Source organism: Plecotus auritus (assembly GCF_963455305.1).
Source record: "Plecotus auritus genome assembly, chromosome: 1".
NCBI classification, from domain to species: Eukaryota; Metazoa; Chordata; class Mammalia; order Chiroptera; family Vespertilionidae; genus Plecotus; species Plecotus auritus.
This window is the reverse complement of record NC_137770.1, coordinates 146692566-146712969: the sequence shown is the minus strand read 5'-3', so window position 1 is coordinate 146712969 and position 20404 is coordinate 146692566. Positions and strand designations below refer to the sequence as shown.

At 36.2% G+C, this 20404-nt stretch overlaps 1 protein-coding gene across 1 annotated transcript in view; it reads left to right on the top strand.

Annotated features, from left to right (window-relative positions):
- MALRD1 (MAM and LDL receptor class A domain containing 1) overlaps nt 1-20404 on the top strand; it is a gene marked incomplete at its 5' end in the record, with an annotated part of 676620 nt that overhangs the window by 9058 nt on the left and 647158 nt on the right. The window contains one exon of the mRNA XM_080679375.1: nt 5926-6066. Within this exon, the coding sequence (XP_080535501.1) occupies nt 5926-6066 (141 nt within the window). The remainder of the gene's footprint in view (nt 1-5925; nt 6067-20404) is intronic.

The following is a 20404-nucleotide window of genomic DNA, read 5'->3' as shown; positions in this document are numbered from 1 at the left end:
CTCGCACTCCCTGATTTCAAATTTTTTTACAAAGCTACGGTAGTTAACAGAGTGTGGAATTTGCACAAAGATAGACATATAGGCCAATGGAATAGAATAGAGTGCCTAAACATCAGCTCTCTCAGATATGGTCAAATGATTTTCAACAAGTGCTCCAAGCCATTTCAATAGAAAAAGACCAGTATTTTCAACAAACAGTGTTGCAAAAAATGGATATTCACACAAAATGATTAAAATTGGATCCTTATCTTATATCACACACAAAATTAACTCAAAATGGGTATAAGAGCTAATACTATAAAATTCTTAGAAGAAAAGATAGGGAGAAACCTTACAATATTGGATTTGGGAATGATTTCTTAGATATGACACTAAAGGCACAGGCAAAAAAAATAGAAAAATAAATTTGACTTCATCAAAATGAAAAACTTTTGTGCATGAAAGGACACTAGCACAATGTAAAGGCATGGGAGAACATATTTGCAATTCATATAACTGATAAAAGATTGATATGCGGAATACATAAAGAATTATTACAACTCAGCAACATGAAAACAACCTGATTTAATAAATGGACCAAGGACTTGAATAGACATTTCTCCAAAGGTATATAAATGTTCAATAAGCACATGGAAAGATATTTAACATCACTAATCATTAGGAAAATATAAGTCAAAACCACAAGGAGATGTCACTTCATACCCATTAGGATGGCTATTATAAATAAACAAACAAAACCCAGAAAATAACAAGTTTTGGCAAAAATGTTGAGAAAATGAAATGCTTATGCATTGTCAGTGGGAATGTAAAATCTTGTAGAAGCTGTGGCAATGATATGGCAATTCCTCAACAACAACAACAAAAAAAGGCGGGGCGGGGTAAGAGCTACCATATGATATAGCAATTCTACTTTTGGAGATATACCCAAAAGAAATGAAAGCAGGGATTCCAATAGATATTTGTACACCCATGTTCATAGCACCCTTATTCACAGCCAAGAGGTGAAAGACTCCCAAGAGTTTATCAACAGATGAATGGATTATACACACACACACACACACACACACGCACACACACACACACACACACACATATATATATATATATATATATGATACAATATTATTCAGCCTCAAAAAAGAAAAAAATTTTGACACATGCTACAACATGGATGAACCTTGAAGACATTATACTAAGTGAAATAAGCCAGTCACAAAAAGACAAATAAAGTAGAATGGTGGGTTCCAGGGGCTGGAGGGAGGGAAGAAGGAGGAGTTATTATTTAATGGGTATACAGTTTCAGTTGGGAAAATGCAAAAGTTCTGGAGATGGATGATGATGATGGTTGCATAACAATATGAATGTATTTAATATCTCATCAGTGCAGTTAAAAATGGATAAAATGGTAGATTTTATGCCATGTATATTTTACCATAATTTAAATTAAAAGAGTGGGATTTATTGTTAAGGAAAGACTACAACTGTGTCTCATAGAACTTTGAGGAGGAAAGTAGATGTGCATTATTATTATGGCCCAGGTGAAATAAATGGTTTGCTTTTAATACGTTCTAGCTCTTCCTTTCTAGATTTTTCCTAATTCTTATATTTTCTCTGCATTCTAAGAACTTTACATTGTGATAATCTATGCATATCATTCTTTCCTGAGTTCTGCACCAGTTTCTCCACTATTACTGCTACTAAAACTTTATTCTAATCCTTCCCATTTTCTTAGAAGCATGCCCTAAAGTTAACTATCTCTTGAGGACATAATTTAATATTTTTCTTCCCATTATGGCATTAATGAGAGACTCTTCAGTGAACTTTAATGAGAGAATCTGGTACTGTGGAAGCCAATTCAGGAGAGAATTGGGCCTTCCAAGAAACCACAAAATGCAACACAGAGACACCCTCCCTCCTGTACTACACTGCATCTGACCTTTGGAATCATAAAATTGAAAATGATAATATGTAGAATCTAATGAACAAAATAAACTTATGAACAAAATAGAGGCATAGAAGCATGGAACAGACTGAAGAATTTCAGAGGGAAGGCAGAGGTGGGTGGGAGGAGTGATTAGCAGGGACTTTAATGTATATATGCATAGCCCATAGACAGACAATAGTGTGGTGAAGGCCTGGGAGGAGCAGGTGCGGGGTGGAGTGGGGCAATGGGAAAAACAACAAAGGGGACATCTGTAATACTTTCAACAATAAATTTAAATAAAAAGAATAGAAAATGAAATGATGAGTTCCAGAAGTTCAAAAAGCCCAGGAACATGGATTCTACTGATAAGTTCCTGCATACCATTCCTCATTGTTGCATAGTATCCAACTGTTACAACTTAGTGATGATTGTGACAGCAGAAATCTACATGGAAGTAGATTTTAAAATAGCAGGTAGTTTCAGATTTTAATGTAGATGTGTGGCATATGGAATTAAAAGGTAAATCAGGCACAATTCAAGAAAAATTGTTTAAATGGTTTAAAACATATAATTTTCTAGTGGAGGAAATGGATACTTAGAAACTTTCTGATGCGTTTTTGAATAATCCAGCAGTTATTACAAGTTCATGATTGCCTTTTTAAATAAGAATTAGTTGAAAATGTATGCTCTTTAGATTCATTTTATAACAAAAAGAAACCTTGTTGAGACCAAAGGGGAAAAATGTTTTATTTAGCTATTTTTCTAGTTCTACCACTTCCAGCAATCATCACCATTATCCTTGTGTATTAAAAAGAACAATGAACATTGCAAACAGATGTCAACTAGTAATTGTACTGTAAGGTAATTTCTTGGTATTCAAAAAAATGTTTGACATCTATAGGAAATGTGTGTACATTTCATACACGTAATTGCTAAAATATGGTGATAAAATAGTTTTGAATATTTTATATTCACAAGTAGAGAGTTATAAAAATTGGTGGAAACTACAGGAAACTTGATAAGGTGCTGGTGGCAAATTACAGCAGGTCATAATTATGCGAGAAGTTGTCAGAAGACTGATGGACACCTTCAGCAGGGCTGAAGATCTGCATATTATTGCCTGCTGCCAGACAGCTGAGGGCAGTTCCCCCAACCTGATGGTCCTTTAGTGTTTACCAGACCTTACCTTTCATATGTATATCTGCTTTGCTAAAGGGCAAAATGTGGGTCCAGAGATTCGAAGAGCCCACTTCACTAGAAAGTGGAGCCTCCCCTGGCTCCCCCATGCCTCCCAAATTTATATTTTTTGTCTAGTGTCTAGTTTATTCATTTACATGCAGCCCCTTCTCCAGATTCCTGAACCCTAGCAGCGGAAAGACCCTAGCAATAATGATACATATTTATGCAGATACATGCATAGCTAACTGAATAACACACACACACGTGTGTGTGTGTATGTGTGTGTGTGTGTGTGTGTGTGTGTGTGTGTGTATATATATATATATATATATATATATATATATTTACATATTACATCTAACTATGTAATTTAGTTTATTTTTATTCAACCGAAGTCCCTGAACCACTAGGGGTCCATGAGGTAAAAATTGGGATGTTTTGGCTATTTCAAATATTTCAAAGGCCTTATAGAGATTGTAAATTTAACCATGCTTTGATTCATAGATTAACCAAGTTTCTTTGCTTTTGGATAGAATAACATCAGTTCTGTCTGGAAATACTAGTGTCCTTAGGCTGACTAGAAACTCTGATAGACCTCTAATTCTAGGTGTTTGATAAGAAGGACTTTTATGCATGCATATAAGCTTAATCAATGGACACAGACACCAGGGGGGTGATGGCATGAGCAGGGGGTGGGAGGTGGGGGAGCAATGAGAGGGATAAGGACACATATGTAATACCTTAATCAATAAAGAAAAAAAAGAATGGAACAGCAAATTCACAGTTAGATTTTAGAACAGAGCTTTAAGAGTTCATGTTCTGAAGTCAAAAAAGACCTGGTTCCACCCTTGACCCAGCACTCACTAGAAGTTCTACGTTGAGCAAGTTACTTCATGCCTCCAACACAGCACCTCCATTTTCTCATTTAAAATAGAAGAAAATGTCTGCTTCATAAGGAATAAATAAACTACTGAAAGCAAAATACCTAACATAGAACAATCTACTTCAATAAAATGTGGCTATTCCTGTTATTATTACCGAATATAGCTGGTTTATAAAATGTTTCAAAATAAGGACCAAGAAGTAAAATTAATAAAGTAGACCATTAGTAACAAAACAGGTTTAGTTAGTGTTTAAAGTGGCATTTCCCAATCATCCTTGAATTTTCATGTAGAATACCTAAAGAACATGCACCAGGTGTATTATTATTAAATAATATTTTGTCCAAAATGTGACTAAATAAAAATTCACTGCTTGTGAGAATGCAAACTGATATAGCCACTATGGAAAATACAAATATTCCTAAAAATATTAAGAATAGAGTTACCATATAGCCCAGCAACCCCTCTTTGGGGTATCTATCCCCAAAATCTGAAACATTTATTCATAAAGATATATGCACCTCTATGTTCAATGCAACATTATTCATGGTGGTCAAAACATAGAAACAACTGAAGTGTCCTTTGAGAGATGATTGGATAAAGAAGATGTGGTACATATATACAATGAAATGCTGCTCAGCCATAAAAAAGATGAAAAACTGCTATTTTTATGGGACCAAATGGATGGATTATGAGAATGTCATGCTAAGCAAAGTAAGTCAGAGAGAAAAAGTCAAGAACAATATGATTTCACTCGTATGTGGGATATAAAACTGAAAGTAACAAATAAACAAACAAGACAAATGAACAAAGGAAAACTCATAGACACAAGCAACAGTATCATGGTTACCAGAGGGAAAAGAGGTGGGGTTGTGAAGTAGTAAAGGATAAAGCGAGTCAAAATTTGGTGACAACAGATTTGACATTGGATGGTAAACACACAGTGTAATATACAGATGATGTATTATAAAATTGTAACTTGAGACCTATCATTTTATTAACCAATGTCATCCCAATAAATTAAGAAAAAATGTTTTTGTGACTGGGTTGCCAAGCACTATTTAACAACCAGCATAATTACTCTTACTATGGCTAATTCGACCAGTCAGGGCAAGAACAATCTTGTTAAAGGGACATCTCCATAGCTGCTAAGGATTACAACCCAAGGAGGGGTGATTTGTAGATTTGTGGTTGAGATAACCTTTTTTTTTTTTTTTTGAGGTTGACCATTTTTTTATATACTTAGGATTTTTTTAAATATAATGGAATAAAGCCTTATTCTGAATAACCAAGTGTCCAAATCTTGCTTCTCCCAAGCCTCTTGGATCACTTATACCCAAAGCGGGGGAAAAAGCCCGAAAATGTCTTTGCTACATAAAAGCATTCAGAATTTCAAGAACATTGAGATTCAACAGGGAGGTGCTATGTTCAATTCCAGGGGTCCATCACAGACGCGATGGAATTCTGATATGCCTGGATGGCAGGAATATTAAGATTGTGTTAGATGTAACCCTAATAGCAATTCCTCATATTTTACAGTGCCTATGAGTTGTGAAATATTTTTTTTATGTACATATGTCATTAGATCCTCACAGCAATTGCTTTAGGGAGACAGGGCAGGATATTATTATTTTAATCTTATAAGTGAAGGAAAGGGTTTTTCTCTGGGTAAGTGGTTTAGCTAAGGTACTTGGTTAATAAGAGACAAAGCCAGGATTAGGTCCTCAGTCTTCTGGTTTCACTGGGTTTTGTGTGTGATGATTTATTAGAATGTCATATGCAAAAAAGCTTTACATTAATAAAGTAAACTTAAATGTGAGAAATAATCTTTATGCTAATCTACCCTTGTCATTTGTTGCTAAGCTTTCTTTTTCTAATATTTTCTTATTTCTTAAGAAGCCAAATGGGTTGTGAAAGCTAATTTATTTTTTCTCTCATTAGGCTCAAATTATGAAAGATGTGATTTTGAGGATGGGCTCTGTAATATGACACAAGACCAGAGTCCGCAACTTGGTTGGACAAAGAGAAATGGGATGACTGGTCTATCACCTCCATTTTATGATCATAATGGTGCTATATCTGGTAAATACTTTGAATTTCTTTCATTTCTTCCATTTTTTGTCATGTGTTTGATTATGGCTGTAGAATCTTAGCTGATATTTAGATATGAATAATTATGCTGTCTAATTTTCTTTATACTGTAACCATTTTCAAGATATTTATTATTCTAAAATATCACATTGGATTCTTATAATTAAGTTCATGGGATGCCAAAGGTATCTAGATCTAGACAATAATTAGGATTTTCTATATATTTTGACTCTATGGAAATTGTGAAATTTAAACATGAGACTACATAAATTAATTCATCAATTTTATGTTTTGCTTTTGGCTAGACTGATTTCAAGAATCCCGCCTAGCTGGTTTGGCTCAGTAGATAGAGTGCCAGCCTGCAGACTGAAGGGTCCCAGGTTCGATTCCGGTCAAGGGCACATGCCCCGGTTGCAGGCTCAATCCCCAGTGCGGGGTGTGCAGGAGGCAGCCGATCAATGATTCTCTCTCATCATTGATGTTTCTATTTCTCTCTCCCTCTCCCTTCCTCTCTAAAATCAATAAAAATACATTAAAAAAAAGAATCTCTTTGGCATTAGTATATTAGCATAGAAGCTTGTTAGCAGAGTGTGGAAAGATCCTGGCTGAGAGATTAAAATAAAGCCAATATTTCAGTAGTAGAACTGCAAACGTGGCCTTTGTCTTTTTTAGTTATAGTTGTATCCTCAGTGCCAAATAGAATCATTGTTATACCATGTGTCAGTAAACATCTCTATATCTAGGCTTCTTATCTGTAAATGGGATTAATGCTACCTAATCTTCGCCCTGTTATAAATTTTCAATCTGGTTATGTATAATAAATTTTCAGAGCTAAATTTTAAAATCTATTAGAACATTAAAAACATGCCTGTGTCAATATTTGAAGTCTACTAAAGCTCAGGGCAGAGTGATTACAATGTATTACTGATTTTTAAAAAATCATTTTTCTTATGGAAGGCCTGAGAAAGGCCGAGGTGGGAAGGAGGGACTCAAGGGGGCGGGGGGGAGGGAATATCTGTAATACTTTCAACAATAACGATACTTTTTTTTTTTTTTTAAAGATCATCTTTCTTATGAGTGTTTAAAATCAGGTTTAAATGGTAATATTAAAACTTTTGCACTTTGACCAATTGTTAAATTGGAGCTGAAATCTATTTATTTTGAAATAAGCATACTATTAAACAGCATCCAAACTTTTCATTTTGTTCTAGAAAGGTGTGATGGTTTTAACCTAGGACTGCAGCCACACCTGCAGTGATCCATTGCTGGGCATATTTTTGAGCTTTAAAAGTCTCATCTATACTGTATTATTAACTCTGTTTTCCCCAGTAAGCTATAAGCAAGCTCTATGTGCCCACTTATTTTTTATTTGTTTAGTTTTTGCCTCTGGCAGTTTATTATAAGTATTTTCAAGGATATGCAAAAGTTGAAAAAGTTTGCTGTGTGTAACCATATATTTACCACTTAGGTAATACAACTCAAATAACTATATTTGTTTTATCACATAGCCATTCATCTATTTATTTAATCCTTTATTCCTCAATGCATCATATTTGCAATGCATTCAAAGAAAATTGCAGGAATCACCTTACCCCAAATGAAAGCATGATATTCTTAACTAAATGCAGGAGTCAACAAACCATGGGCTTGCGGTATTTTCTGGTTTCTGTAAATAAAGTTGTTGGTTTTTATTAGTTTGTGTTTGTGTGTGTGGTTTTTTGTTTGTTTGTTTGTTTGTTTTTACACAGCCAGGCCAATTCATTCACGAATTGTCTGTGGCTGCTTTTGTGCTGCAAACTTGGATTTGAGTGATTGGAGAGACCATATGGTCCACAAAGTCTAAATGATTTGGCCCTTTAAGAAAAGTTTGTCTGCTCCTACACTAGAGTTCAAGTTCTCCTTTTTTCTTTGAGGTAAAATTTAAATTAGATTAAAACACCAATATTAAGTGTACTCTTTGATAAATTCTGACAAATGTGTTCACCTGTACAACCAATCCTTAACAAAGTGTGAACATCACTGTCATGCTGTTGTGGTAGCTGTTCAAATGGCTCAGGAGAATGATCAGTCAGCACTCAGAGGAATCAGGAAAGAAAACCTTTATTACGCAGTGCTGCTAGTCCAGGGGATTCTGATCCAAAGCCTGAACTGCCAATGTGGGGATCTTATATATATAATCTTCTTGTGGTGGGCCCCTTGGGGTGGGCTTTGTAGCTCTGCCCAAATCAGTGTATCTTTAATTCTTTTCTTTTTATTGCTGGCCAGTATGCAATTGTATGGGTTATTCTCCCATTACCCTATTGACTGACACCTTTGTTTTTTCTTATTTTGAGCTATTATAATAAAACTGCTTTAAACATTTTTTGTGTGTGTGTTAATCCTCACCCAAGGATATTTTTCCCATTGATTTTAGAGAGAGTGAAAGGGAGGGATGGAGGGGGAAAGGAAGAGAGAGAGAAACATCCATGTGAGAGACACACATCAATTGGTTGCCTCCTGCATGTGCCCTGACTAGGTCCGGATTTGCAACTCAGGTATGTTCCCTGACCAAGAATCAAATCCGTGACATTTTGATGTGTGGACTGATGCTCTAACTACTTAACAATACCAATCAGGGCTAACTTGTTTTGTTTTATTCCTTCAAGTATCCATTCCCATAACACTATGCCCCTTTTGTTTATCCTTAAAGCCTCCTCCCCAATTTTAGTTTTTTTTAAATATAAGCATTATATTAATCACTGGATTTTTTAATACCAACATGTCCTAAATTGCTAGGGGCTTAATCACAAGGAACAACAACAGCCTGTAATTATTGGAACTGAGAGTATTCTGTCCTTTCTGAAGGTTGCTGGGAACCATAATCTATTACTTAATACTTGTCAGGCTGCATTATGTAGACAGTAAATTGGATTATTTCATTAAGGAAAAACAGCAGAAGACAAAAAATGGAAAGAAGGATCTTACATTCTCACTCTCTAGATCACATTTTTGCAGCCTTTATAATCTTAACATATTTTTATTTGGGAATCAGTAAAAAATTAATGTTCATTTATTCCTTTATGTATGTATTTTTTTTAAAAAAACTTTTTATTGAGCATTTCCACTGTTCCACAATCTGTTCTAGGACCTACAGATATAATAGTGAACAAGAACATGGCTCTTGTCCTCAATGAATTTGTAATCTGTTGATGGAGACATAAATCTAACACCTGTTCTATTCCAGAGACCTGCATTTTTAGTCTTTAAAGGGCCAGACAGTAAATAATTTTGTTTTTTTAGGCCATACAGAATACTCGACTCTACATTGTATTGTGAAAGTAGCATAGACAACACATAAGAATCAAGCACGGCTGTGTTATAATAAAACTTTATTGATGGACCCTTGCATTGATAATTCATATAAATTTCACAGATCATAAAATACTCTTTAGAAAAATTTCAACCATTTAAAATGTAAAAACCCTTAGCTCTCATACAAAATCTGGTGGCAAATGTGATTTGTCTGTGGGCTGTGCTTTGCTGTCCCCTCATCTGTTTAATAAACATTGAGTATTTTCGCATCTAACAATATGCAATTTTGGTGATACATGAGTAAAGGATAACATTCCTCCTCTAAGAACAAACAAGTTATAATCTTAATTTTAGTGGCCAGTGTTCACTTTTGTAGCAAATGTAGCTGAAGCCTACCTTGATGTTTATCCTTATTCTATAAAAAAATTAACTTTGGTATTCATCTGAATTTTCAATTAAAGATATTTTTATAGTAGTTAAGCCTGTCTTAATTAATGAAAGAGTAATATGCAAATTGACCATCACTCTAAGACACAAGATGGCCACCCCCATGTGGTCAAAGATGGTTGCCCACATGTGGACACAAGATGGCCCCCACAAGATGGCTGGCAGGGGAGGGCAGTTGGGGGGGACCTAGGCCTGCAAGGGATGGCAGTTAGGAGTAACCAGGCCAGCAGGGGAGGGCAGTTAGGAGTGACTAGGTCAGCAGGGGAGGGCAGTTAGGAGTGACCGGGTCAACAGGGGAGGGCAGTTGGGGGCAACCAGGCCTGCAGGGGAGGGCAGTTAGGGGTGACCGGGTCAACAGGGGAGGGCAGTTAGGGGCAACCAGGCCTGCAGGGGAGGGCAGTTAGGGGTGACCAGGCCAGCAGGGGAGGGCAGTTAGGGGCAATCAGGCCAGCTGGTGAGCAGTTAGGGGTTAATCAGGCTGGCAGTGGAGTGGTTAGGGGTGATCAGGCTGGCAGGCAGAAGTGGTTAGAGGCAATCAGGTAGGCAGGCAAGTGGTTGGGAGCCAGCAGTCCTGGATTGTGAGAGTGATGTCCAACTGCCCATTTAGGATAGGGCCTAAACAGGTGGTCAGACATCCCTCAAGGGGTCCCAGATTGGAGAGGGTGCAGGCTGGGCTGAGGGACACCCCCCCCCCCCCGCCGTGCACGAATTTTGTGCACTGGGCCTCTAGTTTTTTAATAATAAAAATACAAATAAGATTTGTGTTCATGAAGTAGAATTATAGTGTATTATTCTACTTGTCCTGTTTATGTTGTAGTTACACTATTTTAAAAGTAAAAAGTAACAAAGAAAAATTTATTTTATATGTTTATGTACACATATTTACATATGGTGGTGACAATTGTTCATTTTAATTCAAAAGCATTTATTAATCCCAGTGTGTGTAAGGCATCACGATAAATTCTGTGAATATTCTAAATACTATTAAAATAGTTGTTGCATATCAAGGTGTTTGTGAGCTTTTTAGACAGCTTTTTTTTTTTTTTTTTTTTTTACGAAGTGTAAGATTTTTATAGGAAGTAGGGTGGGGAAGGGGAGCTATTGACAAAAGTAAAAAATGATTATACTTGGGCCCAGACATCTTTTTTTTTTTTTTAAGGGAAAAGAAGGGTATTGATGCAAGAAATGTCCAAACATATAGAGAATTTTTATAAGAGTTTATTTGATCTAAACTGAGGACATATGCCAGGGAGCAATATCTCAAATGTCCCAGAGAAAAGGTTTTGTAGATTTTTCTTTTTCTTGGTCAACTTTTTAAATTTTTATTACTTTATTATTTTTAAAAAATATATATTTTATTGATTTTTTTACAGAGAGGAAGGGAGAGGGAGAGTTAGAAACATCGATGAGATAGAAACATCGATCAGCTGCCTCCTGCACACCCCCTACTGGGGATGTGCCCGCAACCAAGGTACATGCCCTTGACCAGAGGTACATGCCCTTGACCGGAATCAAACCTGGGACCCTTCAGTCCACAGGCCGATGCTCTATCCACTGAGCCAAACCAGTTAGGGCTCAAGCCTCTTATATGGCTCTTATTTGGTAATCTCTGTAAACAAAATCAATCCCTAACTGACACAGAGGATAGAAAGAGTTACAGAAAGGAGGATATGGCATTATTACTATTTTTTTTTTATTAAGGTATTATATGTGTACATATCTTACCATTGCCCCCCCCCACCCCACTCCCATACATGCCCTCACCCCCCAATGTTTTGCATCCATTGGTTACTCATATGCATGCATATAAGTCCTTCATTTGATCTCTTATTTCCCCCACCTCTCCCTAACCTTACCACTGTAATTTGACAGTCTGTTTGATGCTTTACTGCCTCTGTATCTATCTTTTTGTTCATCAGTTTATAATGTTTTTCATTATCCCCAAATGAGTGAGATCATGTGGTATTTTTCTTTCATTGACTGGCTTATTTCACTTAGCATAATGTTCTCTAATTCCATCCAGGTGCCTACAAATGGTAGTAATTCCTTCTTTTTTATGGCAGCATAGTATTCCATTGTGTAGATGTACCATAGTTTTCTGATCCAGTCATCTGCTGACAGGCACCTAGGCTTTTTCCAAATCTTAGCTATTGTAAATTGTGCTGCTATGAACATAGGGGTGCATATATCCTTTCTGATTGGTGTTTCTAGTTTCTTAGGATATATTCCTAGGAGTGGGATTACTGGGTCAAATGGGAGTTCCATTTTCAGTTTTTTGAGGAAACTCCATACTGTTCTCCACAGTGGCTGCACCAGTCTGCATTCCACCAGCAGTGCACGAGGGTTCCTTTTTCTCCGCATCCTCGCCAACACTTGTCGTTTGTTGATTTGTTGATGATAGCCATTCTGACAGGTGTGAGATGGTATCGCATTGTCATTTTGATTTGCATCTCTCAAATAATTAGTGACTTTGAGCATGTTTTCATGTGTCTCTTGGCCTTCTTTCTGTCTTCTTTCGAAAAGATTCTATTTAGGTCCGTTGCCCATTTTTTTATTGGATCATTTATCTTCCTTTTATTAAGTTGTATAAGCTGCCTGTAGATGTTGGAGATTAAACCTTTATCAGTGATAACATTTGCAAATATGTTCTCCCATACAGTGGGGTTTCTTGTTGTTTTGTTGATGGTTTCTTTTGCTGTGCAAAAGCTTTTTATTTTGATGTAGTCCCATTTGTTTATTTTCTCTTTGGCTTCCATTGCTCTAGGGGCAGTATCAGTGAAAAAGTTCTTTTGGCATATGTCTGAGATTTTTCTGCCTGTGGATTCCTCTAGTATTTTTATGGTTTCCCGTCTTATATTTAAGTCCTGTATCCATTTTGAGTTTATTTTTGTGTATGGTGTAAGTTGGTGATCTAGTTTCATTTTTTTGCATGTATCTGTCCAATTTTCCCAACACCATTTATTGAAGAGACTGTCTTGACTCCATTGTATGCTAATGCGTCCTTTGTCAAATATTAATTGCGCATATTGGTTTGGGTCGATATCTGGATTCTCTATTCTATTCCATTGATCTATATGTCTGTTCTTGTGCCAGTACCAGGCTGTTTTGAGGACAGTGGCTTTGTAATACAGCTTGAAATCTGGTATTGATATCCCTCCTACTTTATTCTTCTTTCTTAGGATTGCTGTGGCTATTCGGGGTCTTTTTTTTTTTTTTGTCTTTGCTGTTTTTTTTTTTTTTTTTTTTTAAATATATATTTTTATTGATTTTTTACAGAGAGGAAGGGAGAGGGATAGAGAGTTAGAAACATCGATGAGAGAGAAACATCGATCAGCTGCCTCATGCACACCCCCTTACTGGGGATGTGCCCGCAACCATGGTACATGCCCTTGACCGGAATCGAACCTGGGACCTTTCAGTCCACAGGCCAACGCTCTATCCACTGAGCCAAACCGGTTTTGGCCGGGGTCTTTTTTTATTCCAGATGAATTTTTGGAGAGTTCTTTCTAGGTCTGTGAAATATGCCATTGGTATTTTAATGGGGAGTGTATTGAATCTATAGATTGCTTTGGGTAGTATGGACATTTTAATGATGTTGATTCTACCAATCCATGAACATGGTATGTTCTTCCATCTGTTTACATCTTCCTCTATCTCTTTTTTCAGTGTCCTATAGTTTTCCACTATAGGTCTTTTACCTCCTTGGTTAAGTTTATTCCTAAGTATCTTAATTTTTTTGGTGCGATGGAAAATGGGATTGCTTTTTTAGTCTCTCTTTCTGTAAGTTCACTGTTGGTGTATAGAAATGCCATAGATTTCTTGGCGTTAATTTTGTATCCTGCTACATTGCCGAATTCATTTATTAAGTCTGTTAGTTTTTTGATCGAGTCTTTATGGTTTTTTATGTACAATATCATGTCATCTGCAAATAAGGACAGCTTTACTTCTTCTTTTCCAATTTGGATGCCTTTTATTTCTTCTTGTCTAATTGCAATGGCTAATACTTCCAGTACTATGTCAAACAGGAGTGGTGAGAGTGGGCATCCCTGTCTTGTTCCTGTTCTAAGGGGAAATGGTTTTAGTTTTTGCCCATTGAGTATGATGTTAGCTGTGGGTTTATCATATATAGCTTTTATTATGTTGAGGTAAGATCCTTCTATTCCCACCTTGTTGAGAGTTTTTATCAAGAAAGGGTGTTGGATTTTGTCAAATGCTTTTTCTGCATCAATTGATATGACTATGTGATTTTTATCTCTCAATTTGTTTATGTGATGTATCACGTTTATTGATTTTCGGATATTGTACCATCCTTGCATTCCTGGGATAAATCCTACTTGGTCATGGTGTATGATCTTTCTGATGTACTGCTGGATCCGATTTGCTAGAATTTTGTTGAGGATTTTGGCATCAACATTCATGAGGGATATTGGCCTGTAATTCTCCTTCACTGTGTTGTCTTTATCTGGTTTTGGTATTAGGGTGATGCTGGCTTCATAGAAGGAGCTTGGAAGTGTTCCTTCCTCTTGAATTTTTTAGAATAGTCTGAGGAGGATAGGTTTTAGTTCTTCCTTGAATGTTTGGTAAAACTCTCCTGTGAAGCCGTCTTGCCCCGGGCTTTTGTTTGCCGGAAGTTCTTTGATGACTGCTTCAATTTCTTCCATAGTTACTTGCATATTGAGCTGTTTAGATTCTTCCTGATTGAGTTTTGGAAGGTTATATTTTTCTAGGAATATGTCCATTTCCTCCAGGTTGTCCAGTTTGTTGGAATAGAGTTGTTCGTAGTATTTTTTAACAATCCTTTGTATTTCGGTGGGATCTGTTGTTATTTCACCTCTTTCATTTCTGATTTTGTTTATTTGGGTCCTCTCTCTTTGCTTCTTGGTGAGCCTTGCTAGAGTTTCATCAATCTTGTTTATCCTTTCAAAGAACCAGCTCTTGGTTTTGTTGATCTTTTGTATTGTTTCTTTGGTCTCTATGTCGTTTATCTCTGCTCTGATCTTTATTATTTCCTTCCTTCTGCTTACACTGGGCTTTTCTTGTTGCTCTTTTTCTAACTCTTTGAGTTGTTGTGTTAGGTAATTTATTACCATTGTTTCTTGTTTTTTGCAGTAGGCTTGTAGAGCTATGAACTTCCCTCTCAAGACTGCTTTCGCTGTGTCCCATAGATTTTGGATTGTAGTGTTTTCATTGTCATTTGTTGCCATGATGTTTTTTATTTCTTCTTTGATCTCTCTGGTAACCCAGTCATGGTTTAATAGCATGCTGTTTAGTCTCCATGTGTTTGATTTCTTTGGATTGTTTTTATTGTAGTTGATTTCCAGTTTTATGCCACTGTGGTCTGAGAAGATGCTTGATATGATTTCTATCTTCTTGAATTTGAAGAGACTTTGCCTATGTCCCAACATATGGTCTATCTTTGAAAATGACCCATGTGCACTTGAGAAGAATGTATATTCTGTGGCTTTGGGGTGAAATGTTCTGAAGATGTCAATTAATTCCATCTGGTGTAGTGAGTCATTTAGGATTGATGTTTCTTTGCTGATTTTTTGTTTAGAGGATTTGTCCAATGGTGATAGTGGGGTATTATAGTCTCCTACTATGATTGTATTGCTGTCAATCTCTCCCTTGATATCCTCCAGGAGTTTTTTTATGTATTTGGGTGTTCCTGTATTGGGTGCATATATGTTTACCAGAGTTATTTCTTCTTGTTGGATTGCTGTCTTTAGTATTATGAAGTGGCCTTCCTTATCTCTTGTTATGTCCTTCAGTTTGAGATCTAATTTGTCAGATATAAGTGTTGCTACCCCAGCTTTTTTTTCAGTTCCATTTGCCTGGGAAACTTTTTTCCATCCCTTCACACTCAGTCTGTGTGCATCTTTTTTTCTGAGGTGGGTTTCTTGTAGACAGCAGATATATGGGTCGTGTTTTCTTATCCAATCCATTACCCTATGTCTTTTTATTGGGGCATTTAATCCATTTACATTTAAAGTTATTATTGATAGGTACTTATTTGTCGCCATTCCTATTCTTTACCCCTGTGTTCCTTCTTCGATTCCTATTTTTTTTTTTTTTTTTTTTTTTTTACAGCAGACCTTTTAGCATTTCTTGCATTGCTGGTTTGGTGGTAATAAATTCTCTTAGTCCTTTTTTTGTCTGTGAAGCTCCTGATTTCACCTTCAATTTTGATTGATAGCCTTGCTGGGTATAGTATTCTTGGATTCAGACCCTTCCTTTGCATGACTTTATATATTTCATTCCATTCCTTTCTGGCCTGATGAGTTTCTGTTGAGAAATCAGTTGCTAGTCTGATGGGGGTTCCTTTGTATGTAACTTTCTGTCTCTCTGTTGCCACTTTTAAGATTCTTACTTTTTCGTTGGTGTTTGCCAATTTAATTATAATGTGCCTTGGTGTCGGTCTTTTGGGGTTCATTTTGCTTGGGACTCTGTGAGCTTCTTGGATTTGTGTGGGTTTTTTCTTCCCTATATCAGGGAAATTTTCTGTCATTATTTCTTCAAACAGGTTTTCTATTCCTTGCTCAGCTTCCTTTCCTTCTGGAACCCCTATTATGCGGATGTTGTTTTGGGCTCTTCTCCTGCCTTTTAATTTTTTTTTTTCTAGAAGTTGCTCTACTTGGGTATTTTTTCCCACCTTGTTTTCTAGGTCACTGATGCGGTCCTCTGCTTCTTCTAGTCTACTCTTGATGCATTCTATTGAGTTCTTTACAGCAGCGATGTCATTTTTCATTTCTTCTTGGTTCTTCTTCATTTCCTCTTGGTTCTTGCTCATATTGTTGAATTTGTCTTCCCTTCTTTTCAGCCACCTTATGACCATTTCTGTGAATTCTTTTTCTGGAAGGTTGCTTGCCTCCATTTCGTTTACTTCTTTTTCTGGTGATGCCTGCTTTTCTTTCATATGCTGGCTGTTTCTTTGTCTTTCCATGGTCTCTGTTCTCTGGGTGTCTAGTTATGTAGTTCTCTCTCTCCTTATCCCAGGCGAAATCTGACCTTTCCGTGGTGGAGTGTAGAGCTCCTCTGAACCCGTGTGTTTGCGCCAATTGGGGAGCGTTGTTCTGGGGCTCGCAGCTGTTCCGTGGGTGCCGTAGTTTTGGATTCTCAGGCTTCAGATAAGCTCCACTTTCCGGTTCAAGATGGCGCAGACTCCGCGTCCAAGCCCGCAGCTCCGGGAGGGGACCCAGCCGCAGTTGGGGCTGCCAGGTCTGCGGAACCCCATCTAGCAGTCCCCCACCTTCTTCTGGAGTTCAGCTGTCCCCCAACTTGCCAACAAACACTCCTCGTGCGACCCTCAGCTGTTCTTTCTTTCTGCTCCGGGACAAGGCTCAGAACATGTCTGTCTATTCCGCCGCCATTTTTCCCTCTACTTTATTTTTTAAAACCATTTTTAAATTACAGTTGAAATGCATTATTATATTAATTTTGGGTGTATACTCCAGTGATTAGACATTACATAACTTACTAAGGGATCATCCCAATAAATACCCATTTGACACCATACATAGTTATTAGAATATTATTGACTATACTCCCTATGCTGTACTTTATATCCCCATGACTATTCCATAACAACTAATTTGTACTTCTTAATCGCTTCACCATTTTCACCCATCCTCCCAACTCCTCTCCCATCTGGCAACTCTCAAATGTCCTCTGTATCATGAGCCTATTTCTGTTCTGCTTGTTCATTTATTTTGTTTTTCAGATTCAATAGTTGTTAGATATGTATTTATTGTGATGTTATTGTTTGAATATTTCCATTTTTTCTTCTTAAAGAAGACCCTTTAGCACTTCATGTAATACTAATTTGGTGGTAATAACTTCCTTGAGCTTTTTCTTGTTTAGGAAGCTCTTTATCGGTCTTTCAATTCTAAATGATAGCTTTGCTGGGTAGTGTAATCTTGGTTGTAGGTCCTTGCCTTTCATCACTTTGAATATTTCTAATCAATCCTTTCTAGCCTATAGAGTTTCTGTTGAGAAAACAGCTGACAGTCTTATGGGAGCTCTCTTGTAGGTAACTAATTGCTTTTCTCTTGCTGCTTTTAAGATTCTCTCTTTGTCTTTAACCTTTTGTATTTTAATTATAATGTGTTTTAGTGTGGGCCTCTTTGGGATTTGTTTGGGATTCTCTGTGCTTCCTGGACTTGTATATCTATTTCCTTCACCGAATTAGGTAAGTTTTCTGTTATTATTTTTTCAAATACGTTTTCAATTTCTTGTTCATTCTCTTCTTATTCTAGCATCCCCATGATGTGAATGTTGGTATGCTTAAATTAGTCCCAGAAGGTCCTTGTATTATCTTCAACTTTGGTTTCTTTTTTCTTTTTGCTGTTCTGATTGGATGCTTTTGCTTCCATATATTCCAAATCACTGATTTAATTCTTCATTTACTCTACTGTTGATTCCCTGTAAATTATTCTTCATTTCAGTTAGTTTATCTTTCATTTCTGACTGGTTCTTTTTTACGGTGTGGAAGTTATAAGTTTCTTGACCATCCTTATAACCAGTGTTTTGAACTCTGCATCAAGTAGATTGCTAGTCTCCATTTTGTTTAATTCTTTTTTTGAAATTTTGTTCTGTTCTTTCACATGGCACATATTTCTTTGTCTCTTTTTGATGGCTTCCCTGTGTGTGTTTCTATGTATTATGTAGAACTGTTACATCACCCAGGCTTGGTAGAGTGGCCTAATGCAGTAGATGTTCAGTAAGGTCCAGCATAACATAACTAGTCAAGCTGTCAAATATCTTAAAGTAAATAATAAATATTATTTATTAGATTAGAGCTAAATATATTCTATAATTTATATATTTTTGAATATGTAATATTTTTATATATAATAAAACATATTTTTAATGTATAATTTTCTTTCCTTTTGGCAGAAATTTTATCTTTACAGGAAGATGGTTTATTTATTTGTTAAAGTTATATGGGTATATATATTTTTCAAATTAATTCAGCCACAAGTGAAAAATTCAGATTCAACAGAAATACATAAAATTAAATATTAGTACCCTGAAATAAATACAACTCAAATTTCAAGGAATCTATCTTTTGAACCATAACCACTTTGTTAGAAGACTGAGATTCTGTCTAATGAAAATGGGCAGGGAATTTTACCAATTACATTGACCAAGCAGATTTCTGTTCTCTGCAAACTAACGTTCTCTGCCAACCGTAATTAGTAGTCACATTGATTTAGTGTGTCCTACAACTGAATTAGTCAAGGAAGAACTTATAGACATTCAACTGCTTCAGGCTTTATAGACTTTGGTTAATACCTTTAAACACAGCAAATGGAACAAGAGAACCAAATTACTGCCTACCTAATTACGTTAGGGAAAATTCTAAAGATGCTTACCCTCCCTCAAGATTACCATTCCCAGGTTATTCAATCAAACACTAATCTAGGTACTTCTGTGAAAGAACTTTGTAGATGTAATTAACATTATTAATGAAATAACCTTCAAATAGGAAGGTTATCCTGAATACTTCAAGTGGCCCCAATGCAATCACATAATTCCTTACGACCTTATGTATACAAGAACCTGTCATTTACAAATAGAGATAGTTTCACTTTCTGTTTCCATTCTGGATGCCTGTTATTTAATTTCCTTCTCTAATAGCCTGGCTAGAAATCGCACTGCAATGTTGAAGAGAAGTGGCAGTAGCAGATATCCTTATCTTATTCCTGTTAGGAGAAACATTTTCAATCTTTTACATTAGTTACGATGCTAGCTGAGGGCTTTCGGTAGATGCCATTTATCAGGTAAGCATATTCCTTTCGGTTACTACTATGTGGAGTGTTTTTATTATGAGAGGGTGTTAGACTTTATCAAATGTGTTTTCTGTAGCTATCAAGATGATCATGAGGTTTTTGGCCTTTTCTTGATCAAGTTAGTGATTTGTTTTTCATATGTTGAACCAACTCTGTATAAATTCTACTTGGTCATGGTGAATAATCCTTTTTATATCATGCTCAATGAGGCTTTCTAGTATTTTGTTTAGTGTTTTTACATTTATATTTATCAAGGATATTGATTAATTGCTTTATTTTCTGGTGATGTGTTTGGTTTTAGAATCAAGGTAATAGTGGCCTCACAAAATGAGTTGGGAAGTGTCCTCTCCTAATTTGTGATAGAGTTTGTGAAGTGTTGCTTAATTCTTCTTTAAATGTTTTATAGCATTTACCAGTTATTATTCTTTGAGAATTTCTTTGTTGAAAGCTTTTTTATTACTGATTCATTCCCTTTACCTGTTACAGTTTATTGAGGTATTACATCTTTTCCTTTTTAAAATTCTATTTTTATTTTTTTAATCACAGCTGGCATACAATATTATATTACTTTCAGGTGTACAACATAGTGATTAGACATTTATATAACTTATGAAGTAATCACCCCCAATAAATCTAGTACATTGGACATCATAGTTATTGCAATATTATTGATTTTATTCTCTATGTTATACTTGACATGCCCATGACTACTTTGCAACTACAAATTTGTACTTTAAAAAAAATCCTAACCCGATGCTATGTTTTTATTAATTTTGAGAGAGAGAGAGAGAGAGAGAGAGAGA